Source organism: Schistocerca nitens, chromosome 10, assembly GCF_023898315.1.
Source record: "Schistocerca nitens isolate TAMUIC-IGC-003100 chromosome 10, iqSchNite1.1, whole genome shotgun sequence".
Taxonomy (NCBI): domain Eukaryota; kingdom Metazoa; phylum Arthropoda; class Insecta; order Orthoptera; family Acrididae; genus Schistocerca; species Schistocerca nitens.
In genome coordinates, this window is record NC_064623.1 from 201,590,626 (window position 1) to 201,614,294 (window position 23,669).

General features: G+C 48.6%; 1 protein-coding gene across 1 annotated transcript in view; it reads left to right on the forward strand.

Moving 5' to 3' along the window:
* LOC126209997 (axoneme-associated protein mst101(2)-like) overlaps positions 1-23,669 on the forward strand; it is a 109,219-nt gene that overhangs the window by 80,037 nt on the left and 5,513 nt on the right. Inside the window, exon 2 of the mRNA XM_049939105.1 lies at positions 17,809-18,419. Within this exon, the coding sequence (XP_049795062.1) occupies positions 17,809-18,419 (611 nt within the window). The remainder of the gene's footprint in view (positions 1-17,808; positions 18,420-23,669) is intronic.

Consider the following 23,669-nt stretch of genomic DNA (forward strand, 5'->3'; position numbering starts at 1 on the left):
CAAAACTCCCTACATGGGACATGTTCAGACAAGTTGCAGGGAGTACATTCATCATAAAATGACTGTAATTCATTAATTAACCAATATCAAGTAGGTGTGAACATCCTGATATTTAAACTGCTGTCTTTAATAAAGTTTACTTAAAAGTGAATTTTTTTTTAATTGGAGTACTGTTGATTGATATTTGCTGTGCAGGGGAAGACCCAGCCAGCAAACCCATGTTGACTTATTATGGTAGGTGTGTCCCACCCCACAATACCAACTGCACCACAACTATGAAGTTAGAGGAATGCTGGGAAAATAGTATCATCATTTAGATCGGCAGTGGGAGAAGAAGACAGACAAGACCTGTCACAGCTAAAGGGCCTGCATGCTTAATAGGCTGTAAGTAACTGCATCGTAGATCAGCATGAGGTTGTGATGCAGCTGGAAGCATCTAGCGCTGTTATTGTGGTAATATCCTCTGCCTTCAGATTCTTGACAAACTCTGTCATGAAGCTGAGAGGATCATCAAATTTCATGGAGAAATCCACTATGAATCTCAGGACCTGCCCAACAGCTGTTTCATTGTACATCAGTATGCATCCATCTCTCCTCAGGCCAGCCAGGGTGGAATAGTTTGTCAGTATACGAGCCAATGTGAGGAGAGGAATACACTGAACTTGGGTGTGTTCTCTGATAAGGAAAATCATGAGTGAACTTAGTGTGGACAGACCAGTCTGCATAAAGAGAGAAGACTCTTTCCACAAAGGTTGTCAGTGGTTTCTGTGTCCATTTTCAAGTTATTAAGGGTAGTAGAAGTTTAGCAATTCCTATCCTAAGCCTTCAGAATTAGAAGCTCTCCTTGCTTTGTAAGTCAGTACCAAGTATTCTTACATCTAGTAATTCCCTCTTGCATGCTTCCTCAGTAAGTTAACTCATTCCTGATATACTGATGTGCATCAGTCATCATACAAACATCATGGTAGCACTAAACTGGCAAAGTTCAAACAATTTCTTCCACATGTTAGTGATGGCTAATAGCCTGAAAGTAGCATAATGAGTCACATCAGGACAGGAGCTTCTCATTGTCATTGTCATTTGTTCCCAAGTGTAACTGTTGGCTTCACAGTCTACTTTCTGCTTCCATTTGGAAGGGACTGCAGTTTGTAGATACCAGTGCACAAAAGCACATACTGAACTCTATTGTTTGTCCTGTAGGTGGGTGGGTTATGTAGAAAGGAGATTATTTGATGAAATAAATTGTGAATATTATCAGAAATAATGCACTGGGGGACATTTTGTCTCAAATGAAAAAAAAGTTACAGAAAGGGATAGCAGCACACAAAAGAATGGTGTATTTTCATTGCTTGGATCTCCATGCACACGAAAAGAGTGGGTGCCCTGGAACGAAAATGGGAACGAGTGTGGGGGTACTCTTCTTTTTCTTATTTTTTTTGGGGGGGTTTAAGGGCGCTCAACTACTGAGGTCATTTGCACCCAGTCACAATTGTTAGAGCACATAGAATCTAGTAAAACTCAAGGGGAGGGGGGGAAACCAGAAAGTCCTTACAAAGATGCAGATAAAATAAGTAAAAGAGTTAGATGTCTTTGGACAAGCCAGTCAAAGTTAGAAAACGAAGAACACGAGCAGCTGCTCGAGGGTCATCAGCTAAAATATCCTGTAAAGTATATGGCAGGGACAGGACAACACGAGATTGACTAAAGTGGGGACACGACAATAAAATATGGTGCACTGTTAATGCTTGACCACAAGGGCACACCGGGGCTGGGTCACTGGAGAGCAGGTAGCGGTGGCTAAACCGGTAATGCCCAATCTGCAACCTGGTCAGAAGGACCTCTTCTGGCCGAGATGGTCGGGAGGAGGTTGTCCAAGCAGTTGGGAATGGTTTTACTGCCCGGAGCTTGTTTCCTTGAAGGGATGACCAAGTATCCCACCACAACGACAAGCCTCTTACAAACAACCCCACTAACGTCAGATGACGGGACACAATGGGAGGCTGGCCGAGGCAGGAGGACTGCAGCCTTGGCTGCAACATCAGCAGCCTCATTCCCAGGCACTCCTACATGTCCGGGAACCCACAGAAAGCTGACAGGAGAGCCATCATCAGCGAAAGATTGGAGGGACTGCTGGATCCATTGCACCAAGGGATGGACCAGATAGGGAGCTTCAAGGCTCTGAAGAGCACTGAGTGAATCAGAGTACATACGATGAATGGCAGTGGCAGCGGGCATACTGAACGGCCTGATGGAGAGCAAAAAGCTCGGCCGTAAAGCTGGAACATTGGTTGAGTAGCCGGTATTTAAAGGTGACGGCCCCGACGACAAAGGCACAGCTGACACCATCGTCAGTTTTGGAGCCATCGGTGTAAATAAAGGTGTGACTGGCAAGTCGCGCATGAAGTTCGACAAACCGTGAGCAATAGAGCGAGCTGAGGTCGAGATAAATATGAACCGGAGCCTGGAGCCAAGGTGGTCTCGGGCTCTCACCCTCTATGAAGGTGGTAGGGAGGGCAAAATCCATTTGTCGAAGCAGGCGATGGAAGCAGACTCCGGGGGGCAGCAGGGCAGACACATACAACCCGTACTGACGGTCGAGAGAATCGGCGAAGAAGGACTGGTAAGAGGGGTGGTCGGGCATAGACAACAGCCGGCAGGCATACCGACACAGCAGTACGTCGCGCCGGTAGGTCAATGGTAATTCAGCAGCTTCAGCATAAAGACTCTCGACGGGACTAGTGTAGAAGGCTCCGGTCGCAAGACGTAACCCCCAATGGTGGGGAGTTGAGACGGCGTAAGTGGGATGGACGAGCAGACGGGTAGACGAAGCTCCCATAATCCAGCTTTGATCAGACTATGGACCGATACAAGTGAAGCAGGACAGTGTGATCCCCTCCCCAAGATGAACCACTAAGAACTCTGATGACATTAAGGGAACGTGTACAACGGGCCGCCAAATAAGAGACGTGCGGAGACCAACAAAGTTTCCCGTCCAATGTGAGCCCTAGAAACTTAGTTGTTTCCATGAATGGGAGAACAACGGGACCGAGATGTAAGGATGGCAGAAGGAATGCTTTATATCGCCAAAAGTTGATACAAACCGTCTTCTCTTCAGAGAACTGGAAGCCGTTTGCCACGCTCCATGAGTAGAGGCTGTCTAGACAACGCTGAAGGGAGCGATCCAGGAGGCATGTTCTCTGGGCACTGCAGTAGATCGTGAAGTCATCGACAAAGAGAGAGCCTGAGACATTAGGTGGAATGCAATCCATAATTGGATTGATCGTGATGGCAAAAAGGGCTACGCTCAAGACGGAGCCCTGAGGCACTCCGTTCTCCTGGAGGAAGACGTCGGACAATACGGAACCCACACGTACCCTAAACTTTCGATCTGTTAAAAAGGAACCAATAAAAAGGGGCAGGCGACCGCGTAGACCCCACCTGTGCATAGTGTGGAGGATACCTCCTCTCCAACAGGTATCATAAGCCTTCTCCAAATCGAAGAACACGGCTACCGCTTGGCGCTTTCGCAAAAAGTTGTTCATGATGAATGTCGACAAGGTCACAACGTGGTCAACAGCGGAGCGGCGGCGACGAAAGCCGCATTGAACATTGGTAAGTAGCCGTCGAGATTCAAGAATCCAGACTAACTGAGCGTTAACCATGCGCTCCATCACCTTACAGACACAGCTTGTAAGAGAAATGGGGCGGTAACTAGAATGAAGGTGTCTATCCTTCCCGGGTTTGGGTATAGGAACAACGACGGCGTCACGCCAAAGCATGGGGACCTGACCTTCGGTCCAGACGCGATTGTAGGTACGAAGAAGGGTTTTGCCCGCCGGAGAAAGTTGTGCCAGCCTCTGAACGTGAATGGCATCTAGACCTGGAGCAGAGGACCGGGACAGTGCAAGCGCACGTTCGAGTTCCCACATTGTAAAGGGGGCATTATGAGTTTCCAGATTCAGCGAGTGGGAGGAAGGTTGCCGAGCCTCTTCTGCCTCTTTCCTGGCAAGGAAGGCAGGGTGGTAATGGGCGGAGCTTGAAACCTCCGCGATAAACCGGCCGAAGGCGTTGGAGACAGCCACAGGGTCAACGAGGACCCTCATTACCTGAGGTCAGGCCAGGTACCGAGAAGTGGGCCTTAAAGCCAGACAGCCGGCGCAGGCCACCCCAAACGACAGAAGAGGGAGTAAAACTGTTAAAGAAGCTGGTGAAAGAGGCCCAACAAGCTTTTTTCCCGTCTTTGATGACTCTATGGCATTGCGCTCAGAGTCGTTTGTATCCAATACAATTTGCCAACGTAGGATGGCGGCGAAAGATGCGTAAAGCACGTCGTCGAGCACAGATAGCGTCTCTACAAGCCTCGTTCCACCAGGGGACGGAAACGCGACGTGAAGAAGAGGTAGTACGAGGAATGGAACGTTCGGCAGCATTGATGTTAACAGCCGTGAAGTATTCGACCTGACTGTCATAACTGAGAAAATCGTGGTCCGGAAAGGTCGCCAGGAAGGAGTAAAGTCCCCAGTCAGCTTTCGGTATGTTCCAGCGCGAAGGACGTGGGGATGGGGTGTGGTGCAGGAGACGAACGACACAGGGCAAGTGGTCGCTCAAATAGGTGTCAGAAAGGACATACCACTCGAACCGACGGGCAAGAGTGGTAGAACAGGTCGAGAGGTCCAAGTGGGAGTAGGTATGAGTAGAGTCCGAGAGGAAAGTCAGGGTGCCGGTATTGAGGCAGACAAGATTGAGATGGTTGAAGACATCCGCCAAGAGTGAGCCTCTTTGACAGGATGCAGGAGAGCCCCAAAGGGGATGATGGGCATTGAAGTCGCCAAACAATAAAAACGGCGGAGGAAGCTGAACAATCAGGTGCATCATGTCAGCCCGACTAACTGTGGATGACGATGGAGTGTAGACAGTACAAACAGAAAAAGTAAAGGCAGAAAGAGTAATACGGACAGCTATTGCTTGGAGTGGGGTGGTCAATGGGATGGGATGGTAATAGGCATCGTCCCGAACGAGCAACATGATCCCACCATGAGCTGGGATACCGTCCACAGGGGTGAGGTCATACCGCTCCGAGGTATAGTGGGTAAACACAATACGGTCAGTTGGGCGCAACTTGGTTTCCTGGAGACCAAGGACGAGCGGACAGTGCAGGCAGAGGAGCAGTTGTAATTCCTCCCAATTAGATTGAATACCTCTTATGTTCCAATGTAACAAGGCCATCGCTAGTCAGAAAAAAGGAGGGAACGAGACGGGGGAAGAGCTGGTCACCTCGACGGCCGCGGAGGGCCAGGTTTCGAGGGAACAATGGATCCTGTTCCATCGAGTCGTCGCCAGCTGCGGCTGCTGTCCGGGTTGCGTAGGAGGGGCAGCATCATTTGCTGATGAGAGGCCCGCTGAGCGCCTGGCAGCAGAGCATCACAGTGAAACTGAGGATGGCCGGGAGCAGCGACTCACAGATGGAGCGTCAGACGAAACGCGCCGGGGTGGAGAGGGGGATAGAGACTTCTTCTTGGAGGCCTTCTTGGAAGTCCAACGAGGCACAGGGATGGTGGACTGGACCCAAAGAAGGTCCTCACGTGCGGGGTCCATTTTGGAACGCCGGACCTCAGAAGCCGGGGTCCGGAACGTTTCCGCAATGGATGCCTGAGAAGAGGATCGCTTCTCAGGCGGCGGGTGGTGGGGGGGGGGGAGGGGGAGGAGGAGGAGGAGGAGGAGGAGGAGGAGGAGGAGGAGGAGGAGGAGGAGGAGGAGGAAGGGTGGCCCCCTGGGGCAGAGGGGGCGGGGGCCACAGGGGAGGAGGATTTGGAAGGGAGGGATTTGGGAGGCAGAGGCGTAGACCCCAGATGGGGTGAGGAGGTGGAGGGGGAACAGGATAGGGGTGAGGATACTGTGGAAGGAGTGGACACGACTGAGGCAAACGAAGTTGTCAACGTCACGGGATGGAGGCAGTCATATTTCTTCCCGGCCTCAGAATAAGAGAGACGATCCAAAGTTTTGAGTTCTTGAACCTTCTTCTCCTTTTGATATGCGGGGCAGTCTAAAGATCTAGGCGAGTGGATGCCAGGACAATTAATGCACCGAGGTGTTGGGGTGCATGTATGTTCCTCACGAAGAGGACGTCCACAATCGCCACAAAGGGGCTCAGCCTCACACCGTGATGAAATGTGCCCAAAGCGCAAACACCGAAAGCAGCGCATAGGAGGCGGGACGTAAGGTCGCACGTCGCACCGGTAGCACATCACCTTTACCTTCTCCGGGAGAACGTCCCTCTCGAAGGCCAGGATAAAGGCCCCGGTGTCGATGCGACAGTCTTTGGGGCCGCACTGGACTCGCCGGACGAAATGCACACCTCGGCACTCCAGGTTGGCCCTGAGCTCCTCATCAGATTTCAGCAGGAGGTCCCAATGAAAAATAACACCTGCGTCCTATTCAGTGCCAGATGCGGGACAATGGACACTGGGATGTCCCCTAGTCGGTCGCACGCCTGGAGCACCGCCGACTGTGTGGTGGAGGTGGTCTTTATAAGAACGCATTTTTCTGAGAGCTCGATTTCCCCAAAGATGTCCTCGATGTGCTGAACAAAGAACATGGGCTTGGAGGTGGCGAACGTCCCCCATCGGTCCGAGAACAGACCGAATAGTGGGGGAAGTACTTTGCCCCAAGCCGGAGTGCCTATGCTTCATCCCACGGAGTGGCCAAGGGAGAAAGTGCAGGAGAACCAAAATTAGAAACAGTACCTTTCCTTTTGAAAGACTCGGCCGCAGAGCGACCTGATACATGTTGACGTTTCATCTGACGACCCCACCACAATGGGCTGGCTACCGTGCTGGATTTCTGGTGCCATGGAAAGTCCATCATGATCGTAGGTGCAGATGGGGACGCATTATGGGCGTAACTTGTACAACCCATCAGGCGTTTAGGCCCAATTTGAGGATTAGTGGGTATGGTTACAACGCCCGTACAATGCTGAGTGCCAAGGTCTTAGTGCACGGAGGACCAGGGTACACCATGTAAGGCGTCCTTCCCCAAAAGGCTCGTACTTCTGTAGAATTTTGAAAAATGAAGGTCAAACCCCATGGGGGACCATCACATGGAAGGCTGAAATGGTTGAAACTCCTTTTAGTCGCCTCTTACGACAGGCAGGAATACCTCGGGCCTATTCTTACCCCGGACCCGCAGGGGGGAGTGGGTACTCGTAAACTGCTAATGAAACTCACCATTAGTGCTTCTCTTTCTTCTTGTCGTCCCCTGTGAACACCAGTCTCCTCCATAACTGGTATTGTGGGTCCTGATTGTCAGGAAGAAAGATCAATTTAAAGTTACTGTCAAAATTTAGGCACAAATATAAGACAACTATAATACACGTGAAAGAGGGACAAAGGGTTTTTAATAATGGAATGAAAATGGCGCAAATTAAACAATAGAAAACCCAGGTTGGAATATTAACAATATTATGAAAGTAATAGATTTATACTCACCATAAAGATGACATGTTGAGCTGCAGACAGGCATGAGCATAAGACTATTGTGTCAGGTTGCATGACATTACAAACATGTATGCGTGTGCATGTGGGGGGACTTACATCCATTTCAAGAGTCACCAGGTGTATTTTCTTTGGGATTTTCCATGCATTAGTGATACTGAGCCATAGATGCCACCATAAAGAAGGAGTATTTCTTGTGGGACTAGTCAAAAGTGTAGTTCCTTAAAAGGGCACAGCATCCTTTTCAGTAGCACATAAATAAGCCACTATAAGTAACTGATGTGGCCTTGTGACAACTTAAATGGTCTTTCTGTGCTGGTACAGCAAACATCTCAAAGCAAGAGGAAACTACAGCCATTATCTATCAAGGACATGCAGCTCTACTGTTTGGTTAAATGATGGTATCCTCTTTAGGAAGAGACTCCAGAGCTAAAAATGATCCCCCCATTTGGATTTCCATGTAAGGACCACTCAGGAGTTTGTTGCCATATCAGGAGAAACAAAACTGGAATCATACAAGTCTGAGCTGGTAAATTGTATCATTTAATCTTTCAGGGACCCTAGAAAATGTATAAAGGGAAATGTACAGGTTGAAGTTAGATGTCATGGGAATTAGAGTAGTTTGATGGTAGGAGGAACAAAATTTCTGGTTAAGTCAATATAGGGCTGTAGAAAGGAACTAAATAGTAGTAATGCAGGAATAGGTGTAATAATGAATAAGAAAATAACAATGCAAGTAAGCTACTAAGAACAACACAGTAACATTATTGCAGCCAAGATATGTGAAGCCAAAACCCACAGCTGTGGTACAAGTTTACAATACAGCTGGCTCTGCATATGGAGAAATTGAATGTGGTGAGACAAAATACAATATTTGGATAGTTAAGGAACACAGAAATTTAATTGTGACAGTGGTTGGAAATTCAATAGTAGGAAAAGAAAGAGGACATATAGTAGAGGAATGTGGACTGGGAAAAGGAATGAAAGAGGAAGCTGCCTGGTACAATTTTGCACAGAACAATTTAATCATCAGTAACACTTGGTTTAAGAATCATGAAAGAAGGTTACACACATAGAAGATTTGCAGCCACCACAAGGTTTCATTTTGATTATACGATTTTGGGAGAAGAGAATTAGAAATCTGTGTCCAAATTCAAAGATATATCAAGGTGCAATGCAGAATGATCATGATGTATGGTTATATGTTGTAGATTAAAATTTAAGCAATGTCAAAAAGGTAGGAGGACATATTACCTGAATAAGCTGAAAGAGCCAGAGGTTGCTGCAAGTAATGGAGGGAGCATTATGCAGTGACTGACAATACCAGGAGAAAAGGAACACAATAAGACAAGTGTGGGCTAATAGCAGCCCACCAGTGGTTTTTGTGAGGCCTCCCAATACAGTCAGAATTTTTTGTAACAATTTATAACTTTCTTGAAATGCAAATTAAACTATTGCATGCTATCATTTAAGAACTGTGACCCTCTGCTAACCTCTGCCTACACAAGAATGGCCCCAAAGCCAATGATATTGCCCATTACCGCAGTAACAGAGCAATAGGTAGCTTTGAGAGCTGGAATTATGAAGGCAGAAGAGGACCAATTATGTGAAAAGAAAAGGCTCAGTAGAAGTCATTTGACAACACAGGAGATCAGAATTCAGTTGTTGAAAAATATAAAAATGCAGCAAATGAAGCATGCAAAAGTGAATAAAAAGTCAACGAGTGACAGGCAGTAAAATTGCTAAGCAAGAAGGGCTACAGTCCAAATTTAAGGATTCAGAAGCAGATGTCACTAGGGGATACTGAAGAGGCCTTTAGAGGTAACAGAAGCAGAAGTATGAATATGAAGAACCGAGATAGACAGTAATTTTTAAATAATGAAGAAAAAGCTGAGAGTATATAGACGGTCTGTACATAGGACATCAAACTGAGGGCAATGTTATAGAAATGGAAGAGGATGTGGACAAAGATGAGATGGGAGATATGATACATCAAGAACCTGAAGGATCTGAGTCAAAACAAGGTTCATGGAGTGGACAACATCTTGTCGTAACTACTAACAGCCTTGGGAGAGCAGCCGTAATGAAACAGAACTATTCCATCTGGTGTGAATATGTATGAGACAGATGATAGTTAGTTGATTTACAGGTGGGATAAGAGACCAAACTACAAGGTCACTTATTTGTTCCTAATAAAACAATGCCACAAGGGTGAGAATAAAATGGACGAAACATATAACACAAAACGGAAATAAAGGAAAAGCCACAAGAACAAAGGGAAGGCAACGAATACTAAAAGGAACAAAAGAGAACAAGATAAGAGAGAGAAGCTAGAAACAGAAGGGAGTAAAACATGAAAGCAGATTACAGTGGCTTTGCCAACCACAAGAATAAAAAGGGAGAGTCAGACACACCACAATACATTAAAACCTCCACCCTAAAACCATTAGGTTGGAGGACACTGAGGGATGAAGGACATGTGCTAAAACCTACATAGAAGTATAAAACCAACTCTCATGTACAAAACTTAAAACTGAAGCTGATGTGGAGGCATTGTCACCCAACACTGAAGACAGCGTGCTGGAAAAGTTAGAAGTCTACCGCAGAGTGGCTAAAAGTGGGCAGTCAAGCAAGAGGGACGACTGTCATTTGGGAGCCACAGCGACACTGAGGTGGGTCCTCACAACGGAGTAGGTAACCATGCGTTAGCCACGTTTGGCCAATGAGGAGCCAGCAGAGGACAACTGCCTCCCTGTGAGAGGCCTGCATGGATAACTTCCACACATTCATTGTCTCCTTAATGACACACAGTTTTGATGTGTGTGCTGTTATGCTATTCCATCACACAAAGCCGGAAAACCCATGCAGTGTAAGACAGAACGCAGGTCAGCTTCAGAGATGCTGATCTCCAGAAGTGATTTCTGCGTCACCTGTTTGGCCAGCTTGTTGGCAATTTCGATGCCAGGGATTCCGACGTGTCCTGGGGTCCACACAAACACCACGGAATGGTGGGACTGTTCCAGGGAATAGATGGACTCCTGAATGGACACTACCAGAGGATGGAGAGGGTAGCACTGGTCAATAGCTTGCTGGCTGCTCAGTGAGTCACTACGCAGGAGAAATGACTCGCCAGGGCACGAGTGGATGTACTCAGGAGCACGATATATGGTCGCCAGCACTGCAGTGAAAACACTGCAGCCAACTGGCAAGGAGTGCTGCTCAACATGTCCTCCATGAACATATATGAAGCCTACGTGACCATCAGCCATTGAGCTGTTGGTGTAAACCACTTCAGAGCCCCCTAACTCGTCAAGAATCGAGAGGAAGTGGCAGCGGAGAGCGGCGGGGTTAATTAAGTCCTTAGGGCCATGCAAAATGTCCAGATGAAGCTGTGGTCAAGGCATACACCATGGAGGTATACGTTGGTTGGTTGCTTGAGGTTTAAGGGACCAAACAGCAAGGTCATCAGTCCCTTGTTTCAGATAGGCTCCATTCCGCTAATGGGACATCTCAGTATAGTCAGAAAAATAAAACGGAAAAAGGTAAAAACGTAAAAGGGCAGTCATGTTGTCATTGGTAAAAAACAAAAAGAGGGAAGTCAGCAAGAGAACGAACACTATGCTGAAGCAACATAGGAAAGACCACCTGTGACGAAAAGGTACAACTGCTAGAATGTAGAAAGTACGTATGGGAATAAAAAGACTAACCAAGCCGGAAAAAAGGGTAAAAATAGAGTAAAAGGAGAAGAAAAGAGGATGTCGGTCAGAGAGGGGAACCGGGAATCTCCAAACACTGCTTACAGTGGGAGACACCCAGTCACCGCCCTGCCCCAACACCAGAGAGAGATTAAAAACCTTAAAACTGAGAATAAAAACCACTCTCCCGGAGGAAACCGAGAACCAGAGAGACCATCCGGGAATCGTCAGCCAACGTCAAAGGTAAAGTGCGGGGGAGTCTGTACTTAGCACGCCGAGCCAAAAGAAGGGGGCATTCAACCAAAATGTGGGCTACTGACTGGAAGGCTCCACAACCACATAGTGGGGGTGGCTCATCACGCAAAAGAAAACCATGGGTCAGCCTGGTATGGCCAATGCGGAGACGACACAGTGTGGTAGAGTCCTTTCGGGAGAGGCGAAAGGAAGAACGCCACGGCCCTGGTGCCACCTTAATTGCACGAAGTTTATTAGACAGGGGAGTAGTCTCCCAAGAATTGGCCCATGACTGTGCGAAGTGGGATTTGATGTGAAACCGTAAATCCGCTGCAGGTGATGTTACAGAAAACGGAGGGTAAGTATCAGCGAGATGGTCATGGATGGCAGAGACCAAGGGATGGCGCGAAAAACACCGGTCAATAGCAAGAAGGCCACTCATCGAGTCCGTGCATAACAAAACGCGGTTGTGTTGGGACTGTTTAATAAAGGTAAGCGCCTGCGAAATTCCCATCAATCCCGCAGTAAACACCCCACATGTAGGTGGCAGCAGATGACTTTTCGTTCCAACAGAGGACGTGAAGGTATACCCAACACGATCAGCAGATTCAGACACATCAGTGTAAAAAACAACAGCATCCCGAAACTCCCACAAAATTTGGCGGAAAAAGGAATGGAACACCACCAGGGGGATGGAATCTTTCAGACCGCGGCGGAGATCCATCCGAAGTCGAGGCCGAGGAACTAATCAAGGAGGGGTGGAGGGGAGGGAGCGAGGAAGACAGGACAAAGAAGGAAGCTGAAAATAACGGCAAAGAGACGCAAGGCGCAGCCCAACCAGTAAACCCGCCCGAGGGCGGGAGTCGGGTGGGCGACGTCCATGGTCTGGGAACAGGATAGAATAGGAGGGATGAGTGGGAGAGGAACGGATAGTGAGTGCATAAGACACCAGAAGCTGGTACCGCCGAACAGAAAGGGGGGGGGGGGATCCCAGCTTCAACCAGGAGACTATCAACAGTGCTAGTAGGGAAGGCACCGGTGGCTAAACGGATACCACGATGGTGGACTGGATCCAGCACGTGCAGTGTGGAAGGAGCAACTGAATCATAAACTTGACAACCATAGTCCAAGCGAGCCAGAACTAGAGCACGATAAAGACGGAGGAGGAGGGGACGGTCCGCACCCCAAGACGAGTGGGCAAGGAAGCAAAGGACATTGAGTTAACGGAAACATCCTACCTTCAGGAGTCTGCTATGGGGCAGCCAAGTGAGCTTGTTGTCGAAAAGAAGACGCAGGAAAGGAAACTGTGGGACCGCAGGCAATCGTTGGGCAGCGAGATAGAGCTCTGGATCAGGGTGGATCGTAGTACGGCGACAGAAGTGGACCACTCGCGATTTTAAAGGAGAGAATTGAAACCCATGTGAAAGGGTCCATGCAGAGGCACGCCGTATAGCTACCTGGAGCTGCTGCTCTGCAGATTCCATCGAGGAGGAACTAACCCAAATGCAGAAATCATCCACATACAGGGCAGGGGCGACCAAGGGACCGACAGAGGCCACAAGTCCATCGATAGCAATGAGGAAAAGAAGGACACTCAGGACAGAACCCTGTGGGATGCCCGTCTCCTGGGTCCGTGGAGAACTAAAAGCAGTACCAACTCGAACTCTGAATGACCGATGGATCAGGAACTGGCGGATAAAAATCGGGAGTGAGCCCCGAAGACCCCACTGATGAAGGGTAAGTAAGATGTGACGGCGCCAGGCCGTGTCATAGGCCTTGCGAAGGTCAAAAAACACTGCAACCAAATGGCGGCACTGGGAAAAAGCCTGCCGAACTGCGGATTCCAAGCGAAGTAAATGATCGAATGAAGACCGTCCCTCTCGAAAGCCACACTGGTAAGGCGACAATAGATCCCGAGATTCGAGGACCCAATTGAGCCGACGGGCTACCATCCGTTCAAGTAACTTACAAACAACATTGGTCAAACTAATTGGCCGATAGCTGTCAACAGATAGGGGGTTCTTACCAGGCTTAAGGACAGGAACCACAATGCTATCCCTCCACTGAGAAGGTAAGTCACCCTGGAGCCAGATACGGTTAAACACCCGAAGAAGATGTTGCCGTTGTGGAGCACTGAGATGTTGAAGCAGTTGGTTATGAATGGAATCCGGGCCAGGGGCCGTATCATGAGAAGAAGATAGAGCGGAAAGAAATTCCCATTCAGTAAAAGGTTCGTTGTAAGATTCTGACTCACAAGGGGTGAAACATAAGGTGGAAGCTTCAGCCAGCTGTTTTTGATGAAGGAAAGCAGCTGGATAGGAGGCTGACGCTGACGCCACTGCAAAATGGGTTGCAAGATGTTCTGCAAGAACTAATGGGTCCATACAAATGCCATCTGGGAGGTGAAGGCCTGGGAGGGTGGACTACCGATGGCAACCTTGGAGAGAACGAAGTGTAGCCCATACCCGTGACAGAGGGACAGCAGAACCAAGGGAAGAAAGGAATCGTTCCCAACATACCCGCTTACCCTGTTTGATTAAATAACGGGCTTTAGCACGGAGGCGTTTAAAGGTAGTAAGGCTGGCGACGGATGGGTGCCTCTTAAAGTGTTGCAAAGCTCGACGGCGATCACGGATGGCAATGGCAATGGCCGTACTCCACCACGGGACTTGCCGGCAACGAAATGGTCCAGATGAGCGCGGGACAGCAAGGTTAGCAGCGCGAACAATCTCGTCAGACACGTCACGTAGGACGTCATCAATACAACCCGACAAAGAGGGAGAAAACTCGACCTGTGCAGTGTATAGATGCCAATCGGCGCGGTGGAAAGACCAACGAGGTAACCTGTCCATCGGGGAGCGGGAAGGGAGCGTGATAATCAACGGGAAATGGTCACTATCACAAAGGTCGTCGTTTGGCGACCAGTGTAATGAAGGGAGGAGAGAGGGAGAAGAAAGAGAAAGTTCAATGGCAGAAAAGGTACCATCACCGGCACTGAAATGAGTAGGGGAGCCATCATTAAGGCGGCACAGGTCGTGGTCTGCAATAAATTGGTCTATAAGAAGACCTCGTCTAGATGGAAAGGCACTGCCCCACAAAGGATGATGAGCATTAAAATCCCCAAGGAGGAGGGAGGGAGGAGGAAGTTGCTGAAGAAGCGTGGTTTTAGGCACCAGGTGTAGGAGTCCTGTCAGGAGGGAGATAAAGATTGCAAACTGTGACTACAGAGTCTAAGTGGACCCTAACAGCAACCCTACCAATGTAGTTTGGAGAGGAATCCACGTGCTAGCAATGTCTGTACGGACCAACGTACAAACGCCACCAGAAGCCAGCAAGGGTCCGACCCGATTTCGACAGAAAACACGTAATCCACTGAGGGTCGGTGAGTGAGCATCAGTAAAATGAGATTCCTGGAGAACCATACAAACTGCAGAGTAGGACGAAAGAAGGGATTGCAATTCCGGAAGGTGACGATAGTATCCATTACAATTCCATTGGAGAACCACAGAACGATGGGGGGAGGAGAGGGGTCCGGGATGGGGGTAAGGAAGGGGTGAAGATGTAACCAAGGCGTAACTAGATGTCATGGACACAGGGTGCAGTCGTGCATATTTCTTACGGGCCTCTGTGTAGCTTAAACGATCGAGGGACTTATACTCCTGTATCGTTTTTTCTATCTTATATACTGGGCAATCTGGTGAACGTTGAGAATGACTACCATGACAATTTACACATACAGGAGGGGGAACACAGGGACTCCCCTCATGGAGTGGACGTCCACAGTCATCACAGAGAGGGTCCTGGGAACAGCAAGAAGACATGTGGCCAAAACGCAAGCACTTAAAACACCTCATAGGAGGGCGGATGTACGGCTTCACATCACAGCGATAGACCATAATCTTAACTTTCTCAGGAAGGGTATCCCCTTCAAAGGCCAGGATAAAGGCACCAGTATCAATACGATTATCTTTAGGACCCTTCTGAACACGCCGAACAAAGTGAACACCCCGCCCTCCGAGATTGTCCCGAAGTTCCTCATCAGTTTGAAAGATGAGGTCCCCGTGAAAAATCACACCTTGTACCATATTTAGAGACTGGTGAGGGTAATGGACACAGGAATTGTGCCAAGATGGGTACAGGCACGAAGGGCCACAGATTGAGCAGCTGAAGCAGTTTTTATCAGCAACAAACCCGACCGCATCTTGCTCAGGGAGTCCACTTCACCAAACTTGTCTTCAATGTGTTCCACAAAGAATAGAGGTTTGACACTGGTGAAAGTATCTCCATCAGTCCTGGTGCAAACTAGATAACAGGGGAAATGTTTTGCCCCTAGACGACGGGCCTGACCCTCTTCCCAGGGGGTAGCCATGGAAGGGAAGGCCGAAGGGGCAAGAGAAGCAGCACTTGAGGAATCAGTACCACGCAGAGAGACGGCCGCAGAACGGCCAGAGTTTTGGACCCATATGCGTTTCATCTGCATAGCGTCCGCCCTGATACCACCCATTCCGATCAGGGGCTCTCCTCATGGGCGCCACCCAGCCACAGCAAAGGCTGTCTGGCACGGCGGCCATTGCCGGAGTTCCGATGCTCCAGAATGACGAGCAACCACTCCAAGGCATGCATGAGGAGGTCACAGCTTAGGTATCAGAAGTGTGATCCCTGTGTGTTCAGGGGGCTCAACCAAAAGGGTACATAGCGACCCCACCACACGGGCTGGCTACCGTGCTGGCTATGCACCCTAGCATCAGACAACGACGTGAAAGAAAAGGTGGAATGTACTAGGAGGGCGCACATCGGAGACACTAGGTAAGGTGCTCTTTCCCAAATGGCTCACACTACGGAGGAGAAATTTTGTAATGGAGGTCAAACCCCAGAGGGGGACCAAGGAATGCCAAAAGGAGGAGATGATTACGCAACAAAGCCGGAGTGTAAAACCAACAGAACCAGGAGGATAGCGAGGGCCAACATAAGGAAGGACACCAATAGAGGGAGAGGAGAGGGCGAGGAGAAAGGAGCATGGAGGGGAAAGGAGGGGAAGGGAAAGGAAATGCAGCCCGGGAGAGAAAGAAGGCTGCAATGGCTCGGGTCCCCGTGCTCGCCACGCACGTATCCACAAAAGAGTTGTGGACCCCCTGGGGGGGGGGGGGGTATACGTGAATGGACCGCAAGTAGAGGTGGTAAAGGGAAGGACTCCAGTTCAGAGAGAAGGGACCGCACGCAAACCACCAACGTTGGACTCGATCTGGGCCACTGATGTGGGAGATGGACCACCACGGGTGGGAAAAGGAGACGGTAATTCCGATGGTCAGGGCAACAATGAATGTGTGCTATGTAACTGGTGAGCAGTTGCGCACGTCTAATCTGCAGTGGAGGGACACCAGCCTCCACCAGTATGGTTGTCACCGGACTCATTCTAAAAGCTCCTGCCTCTTATCAAACCCCACAGTGGCGCACAGGGTCGAGTAATTGCAATGCTAAAGTCGTTTCAGAACCATGAACCACACGCCGTTAGTCAGTTCGGGATTGGGCAAGGGCTCAGTAGAGCTGCAGCAGTGTACAGCGATCTGCATCCCAAATAGTGTTGCTCAGGCAACAGAGGGAATGGAGGTGCTGCCAGCACTTCTGCTTAAGCTGACAAAGGTGAGGGAGCCAAGTCAATCGAGCATTGAAAACCAATCCTAGAAACTGATATGTCACCACTACAGTGAGTGGATCGTCAAAAAGGTAAAGTGCAGGTTCCAGGTCAATGATACAACTCCGACAGGAGTGCATGACCCACGACTTTGTGGGTGAAAACTGGAAGCTGTGGGCTGGAGCCCGTGACTGCGCCTTATGGATGGTCCCCTGGAGGCGCCGCTCAGCAACAATAGTACTGGAGCAGCAGTACGAAATGCGAAAGTCGTCTGCATATAGAGAAAGTGAGTCTGAGGGCCTGACAGCTGCTGCTAGACCGTTAATGGCCACGTGACTCCAGAACCCAACCCAACTGCCGACATACCATATGTTCCAGCAGCTTACAAAGAACGTTGGTGAGGCTGATGGAGCAATAGCTATCCACATCAAGCAGGTTTTTACCGGGATTGAGCACCAGAATGATAGTGCTGTCCCGACATTGCGACAGAAAGACACCATCGCACCAAATCTGGTTGAAGATGACTGGAAGATGTCGCTTGTAGTCAGATGAGAGGTTTTATCATCTGGCTGTGGATCCGATCAGACCCAGGAGCTGTGTCGGGGCAATGTGCTAGGGCACCGGGGAGCTCCCACTCTGTAAATTTGGTGTTGTAGGATACACTGCTGCGTGTAGTGAAAGGGGGCGTTCCCTTCCAGCTGCCGTTTGAGTGTGCAAAAGGCTGGGGGGTAATTCTCTGAGGCAGTGCCCGGCAAAGTGCCCGGCAAAGTGCCCGGCAAAGTGCCCGGCAAAGTGCCCGGCAAAGTGCCCGGCAAAGTGCCCGGCAAAGTGCCCGGCAAAGTGCCCGGCAAAGTGCCCGGCAAAGTGCCCGGCAAAGTGCCCGGCAAAGTGCCCGGCAAAGTGCCCGGCAAAGTGCCCGGCAAAGTGCCCGGCAAAGTGCCCGGCAAAGTGCCCGGCAAAGTGCCCGGCAAAGTGCCCGGCAAAGTGCCCGGCAAAGTGCCCGGCAAAGTGCCCGGCAAAGTGCCCGGCAAAGTGCCCGGCAAAGTGCCCGGCAAAGTGCCCGGCAAAGTGCCCGGCAAAGTGCCCGGCAAAGTGCCCGGCAAAGTGCCCGGCAAAGTGCCCGGCAAAGTGCCCGGCAAAGTGCCCGGCAAAGTGCCCGGCAAAGTGCCCGGCAAAGTGCCCGGCAAAGTGCCCGGCAAAGTGCCCGGCAAAGTGCCCGGCAAAGTGCCCGGCAAAGTGCCCGGCAAAGTGCCCGGCAAAGTGCCCGGCAAAGTGCCCGGCAAAGTGCCCGGCAAAGTGCCCGGCAAAGTGCCCGGCAAAGTGCCCGGCAAAGTGCCCGGCAAAGTGCCCGGCAAAGTGCCCGGCAAAGTGCGACGTTTAAAGGCTGTGTGGTGCTCCAGGGAAGGGTGCCGCTTATGCCACTGTAGAGCTCGCCAACTCTCTTTAATTGCTTCAGCGATTTCCAGCGACCACCAACGAACTTCCTTACACTTTGGGCACCCTAAAGAGCGAGTGATTGCGTTTTCTGCCGCAGAAACAATTGTGCTAGCCATCTGCCCAACCATCACATCAATGTTACCATGTGGGGGAGATTCAGCAGTGACAGAGGAGAAAGGTCCCCACTTCTCCTCGATCAAAGCCAATTCGGGCAGGCGTCCATGTGCCTGACACTGGGGCAGTGACAGGAAGATGGAGAAGTGGTCACTACCACATAGGTCGTCATACGCTCTCCAGTGGATAGATGGGAGAAGTCCTGGGCTCCAAATTGATAAATCAATGGCCGAGTAACTAACATGAGGCACACTGAAATGTGTGGTGGTCCCAGTATTTAAGAGGCAGAGGTCGAATTGTGACAGTAAAGTTTCGACATCTCTGCCTCGGCCAGTAATCTTGGTACCACCTGACAAGTGGTTATTGGCATTAAAATCTCCCAAAAGTAGGAAAGGTTTAAGGAGTTGATCAATCAGTGCAGCTAATGCATTCAAGGGTACTGCACCCTCTGGAGGAAGATATTTATTACAGATAGTTATTTCCTGTGTCGTCCTTATTCTGACAGCCATAGCTTCAAGAGGGGTGTGAAGGGGCACAGTGTCACTACAGAATGAGTTTATGACATAGACGCAAACTCCACCAGACAGTATTACAGTTGCTACAGTTCTTTTAATATCCCTTGTAGCCACTTAGTACAGGCGTCCACATTGCTGGGAACCAGGTTTTCCTGGAGGGCAATGCAGATAGCAGGTGTAAAGCTTAACGGTCACCATAGCTCAGCCATCCGGTTGAAAAAACTGCCGCAATTCCACTGGAGGATGACATGAGACTGGGAAGCAACATTTAATGAGGCAGTTTACGCCTCATAGTCACCTGCTGCCACCGATTTATGGCCTGCACAGTCTACATCTGTAGTGTGAGGGTATGGCGAGATCTAGGTCCTCAGCATACGCCGAAATTTTCCATCCCATCCTCAGTCACACAGCTTGTAGGTAGCGATGGTGTGGGTGCCACTGCAATTTCCTTGGCATTAGGAGGCTTCTTGTTGGAATTCTCTAGCTGCTCCTTGGGTTCCTCTGGCTGGGAGGACTTCACTGGCTCAGTCTCTGGGACTGAAGCCATACGACCTGCTGCTTTTGGGATTTTCAGCCACTGGTGGGTGTCATCTTTCCCACTAGAAGAAAGCTGGGAAGGGAGTGACCCACAGGACCCCATCCTAGCGAAAGAAACTGAAGAAGACTTACACTTCTCTGGCTTAGAATTGGGGACAGATGTCCCCGATGGTTGTGGGGGGGGGGGGGGGGGGTGTTGCTCCTAAAGTAGGTGGTGCAGGATCATCAACAGCGAAGAAAATTCTCCCACCATCGCAGGGGCAGGTGTAGGTGTAGTCTTCCGGCTCTGAGGCTCTGAGAGGTGACCTGGGTTGTCGGAGCTGATCATGCCAGAACTGTTGTACTGGTGGCGTAAGACAATGCCATATGTACAGGAAGTAGGTGTTCAAATTTTCTCTTAGTCTCAGTGTAGGTCAGTTTGTCCATGGTCTTGTACTCCCTGACTTTCCTTTCTTTCCTGCTCATCCTGCCCAGCCTTGGTTCATGGGAACAAAAACAGTCTTTTATTCATGGTCATAGCATCCCAGTTGTCAGCATCTTCACACTGTGAAACGATTAGCAGTCTATCAACAATGGCATCATGATTCATGGGTGTTTTGTAATATGGCATAGCGCAACCATCAGGTTTTGCATCTATTTCAATTTTTTTTTTTTTTTTATGTTTCCTGTAACTCTCCATTGAAGGTACCACAAAATGTTCATTAATACTTTTTTTATATCAATGCTGAATGGCACAAAGTACTTTTTATTCCAAGTTAAATCTCGTTTTCAGAAAAAGATTAACTGTATTGAAAATTAAATTTACGTAAGTTCTTTAACTAGCACAAAAATACCAAAACTATACAATATTACTTTCATTTTGAATTGTGTTTGAGAATTTCACTTCAAACAGGTTCAGAGAAGTCTTAGAATAATGTGTTTTTTTATTATAGTAACTGTGATTCAAAGAAACAAAGTGTCTACTTATGACAGCTGTGAGTTTGTAGAAGATTAACTCAATGTCCATGTTAGGTTACACTAAAATGAACTCACAAAAAATAATCTTTCCTGTTTTCCAAATCGAAATGGAACAGCCCATATGTGCCCCAGCCATTGGCAGAGCAGGGAAGTCGCATGTGGTACACAGCTTAGTGTGGATGAGTGTGATGCGACAAAGTGGGGGGGGGGGGGGGGGCAGAAAATGGAAGGACAAAGTTGGAGAGAAAGTTTAAGTGAAGAGAATGAAATACAAGAAACAGGGCAGGGGTGGATATGTCTGTATGCATGGGACAGGAGCAAGTGATGATTGAGGCTTGTGGGACAAAGGTATGATATAAGGCAACTCCCATGAACTTCAATCAGATAATCTGATATTGGAGACAATGGCAATGGTGAAGTCTGAATGCTGGGAACCCATACGCTGTGGATCATGAAGCCAGGTAGTAGCTGAGCATCTCTTTCTTGGCAGCACATTCTGCCCATGGGTAGCAATTGTGCTCTTCACTGCGATTTGAGATGGTCATGTGCCAGTTCAGGTAAAATATCATACAGAAGTTACAGTAGAGCTGGAATACATTTTGATTTTAAGGATGGCCCTGCCTCTGATAGGGTGAGATATGACTCTGAAGCATGGTAAATTCCTCTAAAGGAGCTGTAATATTATCAGTTGTGTTGCTGCATATGGCTAGCCTTGCATTTGGTTCTTCCACAGGCAGATGATTGATGTGGAAAGGGACTGGGAGGAAGTATGGCATAACAACGGACCAGGTTACTTAATATGTCAGGTGGCAAATTTCCACTTTGGGAAAGAGAGAAGATGCCAGAGCCAACACTAGGAATGCAGTTAAGTTGTCCTGTCTGTGGTAATACTGGGAACATTCCTTAACAAGTGACTGAAGGATTAGAGCCACGAGTGGTACATGAGATATGTTTGGGAGTAGAGTGCTCATCTATCATGTCCTTACCAAGGTCTTCAGGATATAAAGAGGAATTGCGAGTCACTTCATGTACAATGTCAGTGTGACCATGCTGAGTAAGAGGGAATGGCAGCTATCTAACTGAACATACTGTCAGTACAAGTAATCTGTAGTTCAGCAACACGCAACACCATTCTGGAATTAAAAATTACCCTTGAGCAGTCTAATATGCCACACTACAAATCTTAATGGTGTACAAACTTTTGGTGGTATGAACTTGCAAAACATGCTCTGTAAGAATTCAGCACAGAAGAGCATTATATGATTATAGAGGAAAGAACTGCCAGTTATCACAGAAAAGCAGAGGCAATAATTAAAATACAGAGAGGAGGGCCTAGTGCTCAACAGGGAGATTTGGGTGGTCAGGGCACCTCAGCTCATGCAGTAGAGAGTGTTTTCGCAACTAATTTTGACACACATTCAAACAGCCCACTCTGAGCACCAGGAACTCACAGGAATTCATCCTTCATGAAAGTTTACAGTTGTCATTCTGACACAGGAAGCTGAACACTGGTTATTAGGTAAGTTGGTGTGTGACATGAGCAGCCAGTCCCATTCTGAGGACACAAACCAGAAAAACGACTGCCCACTGAACTGCAAAAGTTGGCGATGAAAAGCTATGTGTTGAGATGACAGTAGATATGATGGATCTTCTTCCAGGATATATCACACTTGGCTGCAAAATTCCCATTTCAAAAAATTTTCTTTCACAAATAATTGAGTCCTCTGATGTCTTCCACATGAATCAAAGCTTTTTCTTCTGAACTGAGCCTCTGGGTTATATGTAACTCAAGGCAGTGATTTGGGTCACTGGTTCAGTGAGTTATTTTTGGAAAAGTTAAATTTAATTCGAGTGTCAAGAATACAACGAAAAGGAAAATTTGATCTGGAAAGAATCATTGTCCACTTACCAATAAGAAGATGAGGGAAATAAGTACTGGTGTCAGTGGTGTTGAGTAAGAGCTTACATTATTAAAACTGAATGAAGCTCCAGGCCCAGTGGAATCCATTGATGACACTATACTGAATTTGGAGCTGAATTAGCCCCTCTTTACTATCATCAATCATAGACCCCAGGAAGAAAAAACAGTGCCCAGAAGTCTATGTCACACCTGTCTAGAAGAAGGGTAGTAGAATTGGTCCACAAAACTTATGTCCAATATTCATGACATTGATTTGTTGTAGAATGTTAAAACATATTCTCAGCTCAAATATAATGAGGTACCCCCAGCAGAATTATCTCCATGCCAATCACACACATTCTGATAACACTCACCTGAACCTTAACTTGCATCTGATTGTTACCAAAGTTTTTTTTTTTTTTTTTTTTTTTTTTTTTTTTTTTTGTTTTCGGGCGCACAACTTCAATGGTCATTAGCGCCCTGACTACTCTAAGAATGCACCGCGAGGCACAAGTTGACAACAACAACTAAAAGGGAAAACACAATAAAAGACAGACTGACAGGCATAGGATTAAAAAACATCATCAAATGTCCTTAGCGAGGTTTGTCAAATTGATAAAACAAAGAACACGAGCAGCTGCTCGTGGGTCATCCGCTAAAATGGCATCTACAGTAGTAGGCAGGTTAAGATCGAGGCGCAGTGTTTTAAGATCGGGACAGGACATTAAAATGTGACTAACCGTCAGCAAGTGCCCACATGGGCAGAACGGCGCCGGCGCAGCCGTCAGCAGATGGCGATGGCTGAACCGGCAGTGTCCAATTCTTAACCTTGCTAAAACGACCTCCTCCCGCCGAGAAGGGCGTGAGGAGGACGTCCAAGCCACGGGAAGAGGTTTTAAGGCCCGAAGCTTGTTGTCGGTAAGTGCAGCCCAATCGGCATGCCACAGCGACACAACGCGCCGACAAATGACCCTGCTAAAATCGGACGAAGGGACACAACAAGAAGCTGTCCGAGGCTGGAGGACCGCAGCCTTGGCCGCGGCATCTGCAGCTTCGTTCCCAGGGATACCGACATGGCCAGGAACCCACATAAAGCTAACCGGCGTACTGACGTCCACCAGCTGCTGAAGAGAGCGTTGGATCCGGTGTACGAAAGGG